This window comes from Nannospalax galili, unplaced genomic scaffold (assembly GCF_000622305.1).
Source record: "Nannospalax galili isolate Female #2095 unplaced genomic scaffold, S.galili_v1.0 scaffold1105, whole genome shotgun sequence".
NCBI classification, from domain to species: Eukaryota; Metazoa; Chordata; class Mammalia; order Rodentia; family Spalacidae; genus Nannospalax; species Nannospalax galili.
Window position 1 is genome coordinate 170704 of NW_008353211.1, and position 5156 is coordinate 175859.

Below are 5156 nucleotides of genomic sequence, written 5' to 3' on the forward strand. Positions count from 1 at the left end.
AATATCTGACCCTCCTTTCTATGTCTAAAGAGCAGGTCAAGTGTTTTCTCTTCCGAGTCATCATCCTGCCAGGGTCTTCTCTCTTTCATATCCCTCTCCTCTATGGACTCCTTGCTCTCACCCATAGCTTTGGTTCATATATGACCACCTGGGCTTCTCCTTGACCTTGTGTGTGACATTCAGTAAGTGACACCTCCTCCACTGCAAGGCTCTTGTCACTCATGGCATGGCTCACACACTGATGATTTCATTGTTGGTCTCATTGAGTCAAACCTGTTCTCAACAGGGACCTAGATCATCACTGTGGGATCTTCTGCTCAGCCACACTGGCGAGATCGCCAGTTTCAGAAATTTACGTCCCCATTTCCAGCTCTCAGTCTCTGCCTCCCTCTTTCAACTTTGGTTTGATGAAAAGACTTCCATGGCCTGTGACAGTAAGCACCACTGTGTGGCCATTTGAGAATTACGGCAATTCTCAACCACATCAAAGTCATCATGTTGATTAGAAAATGGATATAAGATAGAATTGTCAGGGCTGGAGAGATGGCTCAGCGGTTAAGAACACTTACTGTTCTTCCAGAGGACCCAGGTTTGATTCCCAGCACCCACAATGTGGCTAATACATGTCTTTAACTCCAGTTCCAGGGGAGCCAATGCCCCCTTCTGGCCTCTGCGGGCACCAGGCACTCATTGGTATACTCACATACAAGGAGGCAAAACACTCATACACATAAAAACAAGTGAAAAAGTTCGCTGCAATCTGGGCTTGTCAGCTTTTCCTTTCTCTTTTTGTCAGGCTCTCCTGGCTAACCTGAGGTGGCGTCTTCTGCTGGCAACTGATGATGCTTCAGAATTCTTAGATCCTATTGGACAGTAGTGGCAGCCAGCGGGGAGAACCTGGGATTTCAGTCCCAGAACTACAGGGGCCTGAAGAGAGACTGAAAGAGCAGCAGAGCCCTGGGGCTTCCCACTGGGGATTCTGATTCTTCTCCTTCTCCTCATAATACTCTCATCTTATGGGAACCTGCCCATAAGATTCTATGTCAGTGGTGTCAGCATACACAAGTCCCATGCAAACTCAGCAAGAGAACTGGGGAATAACCCAGCATAGAACTGGGAAAATAAACAGCAGAGCCCAGTCTTACCTGAAGAAATATTGGCCACTCATTGCTGCTAGGTGAGGAAGAGCTGATCTTCCTAAAACAAGGGACTCTAGATAGGCTGAGTAGACCTCAGTGGATGGACTTGTACTGGGGAATGGCTGGGGACACTGACAACACAGTGGGCCTTATGACATAGTATATAGGCTCCAGTGGGGTGGGGTACGGGAGGGTTCCAGTGGGTACAGGGGTATAAAGATGATTAAGCTTGTTTGAGATGTCCTGTATGAAGCACACAAAAATTTCAATAATAAAAACTAATCTTTTAAAAAAGTATGTCTACTCCCTAATAAACATTTAGCAGCCTTTTAGGTTTAGCTGAGAACAATCCAATAAGGACCGCAAATAGAAGAATGTGATTTTCATTAATCATTTGAAATATTAGAATAAGATTTAGATCTTCTTACCGTACACGAGTAGCTCTGTAAATCTAAGTTCTCTAGAACAGAGCTTTCTAGAGCGCAGTGACATTGTTTAAGATTCAGTGATGGGCTGGGGGGATGGTTCAGTAGTTTAGAGTGATTACTGTTCTTCCAGAGACCCGAGTTCAGTTCCTAGCACACATGTCAGGCAGCAAACAACTAACCGTAACCGAAACTCTGGCTCCAGGGGATCCGACAACCTCTTCTGGCTCCCTCAGGCACCGCACATACCCATACGCATACCCACACACAGGCAAATAATTTTAATTAATAAAAATAAATATCAAAAAAGATCATTCAATGAGTGAAGACAGAGTACATAGCCACTGCAAGTACAACAAACAAGATAACTTGGAATTTTTATAGGATTCTTTCTGTGAAAAAAGCTGAGGCATTTTAAATAAACAATTAAAAAATTTAATGTCAGGCATGGTGATACGTGGTGGATCTCTGTGAATGTGAAGCCAAACTGGTTTATGTAGCAAGCTTCAGGCCAGCCAGGGCAGTATAGTGAGACCTTGTCTCAAAAAAAAATTGTTTCCCTGGAATGTCCTGAGAATTTTGAGAATTTGGGGGAAGCCAGTGACAAACTTGGAATGTTAGGGGTGTCAAAGTGATTGGGTGAGTTTCCTGAGGATACACAGCCCTGTCACACCCTGGTCTCAATCCGACTAAGTCTTAAGAGGCAGGGAGTGAGCACACTTTCATGAATCTCTACACTCAGGGAGAGGAGAGGGGTGTCTAAGAGTCAAGGTGGGAAAGTTGAGGTACCACGGTGTGCATGTGGGTTGTTCTGCTGTGCCAAAGGAGTCAGCATTCAACTGCAGGTTTATGATTGTTTTCAGGTAGGCTCACACTTAAAGAGGGGAACGGATTTGCCCAATGTAATGTAGCATGTGGCATCTCTAGGTCTGAAACTCTGTCTCCTCAGTCCAGGGCAATTTTATCCTCTGTCTCCTCTAAGCATACATTCTGTTCAGCTAGTGGGAACAGACTGCTGACAGTCTGGTCACTTAGCACCAACCTTGACTGTCCCCTTCTTGGGTATCCTTGTTCTAGGGAGGCCTGCAAATCTTCAAAGCAGTGGGAGAAGGCCAGCAAGCATCATGGATCCTCAAGCCAGTGGAGGCCTGGACTATGGTAAGGATTGGGAGTGGGGAGGAGGGTTGTCACCCAGGGCAAAGATCTTATCATAAGGTACTGTTCAATAATGTAGAACCAGGAGCATAAATTAATGGGAAGGGGCATCTCTGAACTGAAAGTGTTTTTTTTTTATTGAGTCTATGCCAGAAAAAGTGAAAGCAAATTCCCTAGAACAAAGGTTGTTGCTAAATTGGACAACACATCAGCACCAGCCGGGGATTTCTTCCTCATCCGCTGACATATAAGCTGGGCTTGACGTCTCCGGTTTCACTCAGCCACTTGCTTCTGACTACAGAGATGACTTCCAGAATCTGTGTAAGTTAGGGTCTGACAAAAGGGATGGGGAACAGCAAAAGCATTTCAAGAATTGGGGAGACAGCTCCTCAGTGCACAAGGGCCAGTGCCCTGTAGGATGAGGGGGGTGGGTGGGTTCCCTGCAGGAGGCCAGGCCCGCATGGATAGCTGTAGTAGGGGACGACAGGGCTCTAGAGAGAAGCCAGTCACTTGACTCTTGGATCCTCTTGTGAATCAAATCTTAGCTACCAGTTGGGAGAAATGATAGGATATGGGCTGGCAAAATTCAGAATCATAAAAACATTTTCAGAGTTCGCAAACTTAAGCTTTTTTCTCCTCTCCTGGGAGAGCTTCACAGATCTTACTAATCTTTTTTTCACTGACCTAGTTCATTACCTTAAGCAAGAATATATGTTTCATGATGAGAACCTGGAATGAGGGCTGTGCTTAGTACAGGACAGACCCTCCACTGGAGAAGCAACTAGAACATCTGGGTTGGGGTATATTTCTGAATGGAGGATGAGGTGTTTTTCCCAGGGTTATAGGGGTGATCTCCCCTGCATCTTCCAGAACTCTCCAATAACTGAAGTAAAAATTACAGTTCCTGTCTTCCATGAGTAAATTCCTAGTTAATCCCTATTGGAATATAATAGAGATTATATTCTATAACAGTTAGATATAAAAATAGAAGAAATATAGATTAACAGTGCTGAACAGCACCACATAGATGTTTTCAGAAAGCAGTGGGGCATTACTAAGAGCCTTGCAGTGTGGAGATCATGTATGCTAAACAGGCTTCCTTCTGACAGGTCAGAGGGCATGGCTGAGGGCATCCCAGGGGGTGCTGAGTCTTGGAACTCTGCTTTGGGAGATGTTTAAAGAGTCCACTTTTTTTTTGAAACCTTGCAGTGGTTTCACTTTTTAACTTTAATTGCTAGTGTGATTCTCTTTACTATTGAATGTCTTTTACTTATTCTTTGACAGATTCATACATGTATGCAAACATGTAGCAAATCACTCATTTCATTTGGAGAGGGATTAGCTGTGTGGCTCAGGAGGAATGAGACCAAGGTTCTTCTTTGTGGTGTAATCTGGGGTTTATCTCAGATATAGAGGGATAGAGATTGTTAGGAAGAAACTTGGAGGGGGGGGTCAAGCAAGCAAAAAGAAGAAGGTGGGGAGTGGGGTATAAGGCATTCTAGGTCACCGTCTCCTGGTTTTCTCTGCTCAGGTCCGCTCTGAACAATGGCCATTAATGACCTTTGATACCAGCATGGATGACAGAGTGAAGAAGATCAATGAACATATCAGATCCAAGACCAAGGTTCCGGTGCTGGACCAGGTCCTTCTGCTGGGCTCCAAGGCCCTGAATCCCCAGAGAAAGCTGTCGTCTTATGGCATTGACAAAGAGACGACCATCCACCTCACCCTGAAGGTGGTAGGGCCCAGTGATGAGGAGCTGTCCTTGTTTCTGGTGGAGTCAGGCTCTGAGGGGCAGCGGCACCTCCTCCAGGTACGAAGGTCCAGCTCAGTGGCCCAGGTGAAAGAGATGATCCAGAGTGTGACCGCTATGATCCCAAAGAAACAGATTGTGACTTGCAATGGCAAGAGACTGGAAGATGGGAAGGTCATGGCTGACTACAACATCAGAAGGGGCAGTTTGCTCTTTCTCACGGGGTACTGTATTGGGGGGTGACTATATGGATGAGGCAATAACAGAGGCAAAGAGCTGGTTTCCTTTTAGGTCTTACCAATTACATGTTTTGAAAATGTCTAAAAGTCAAGGAGAATGGGATAAATAAAGATTTGAGGTGGGGTGAAGTGCATGAAGAATATTCGTCATGTCTGTGAGTCCTTTTTTTCTGACATAATTGATTTATGGCAGTATTGTTGATATTACTGAGAATAGAGAATGAAACTCTAGCTGGGTGTGGTGGCGCACACTTTTAATCCCAGCACTCGGGAAGCAGAGGCAGGTGGATCTCTGTAAGTTTTAGGCCAGTCTGGTCTATATCAACAGTTCCAGGCCAGCCCAGGAACTATACAGTGAGACCCTCTCTAAATAAAAATAAATAATAAATAAATAAAAATAAATAAATAAAATGAAGACACATAAAAGACAACATTTACAATTTGC

The 5156-nt window shown here is 44.7% G+C and overlaps 1 protein-coding gene across 1 annotated transcript in view; it reads left to right on the plus strand.

Annotated features, from left to right (window-relative positions):
* Ubd (ubiquitin D) overlaps positions 1 to 4715 on the plus strand; it is a gene marked incomplete at its 5' end in the record, with an annotated part of 6688 nt that extends 1973 nt beyond the window's left edge. Inside the window, one exon of the mRNA XM_029554721.1 lies at positions 4251 to 4715. Coding sequence (XP_029410581.1) covers positions 4251 to 4715 — 465 coding nt within the window. The remainder of the gene's footprint in view (positions 1 to 4250) is intronic.
* Between the last annotated feature and the right edge of the window lie 441 nt (positions 4716 to 5156).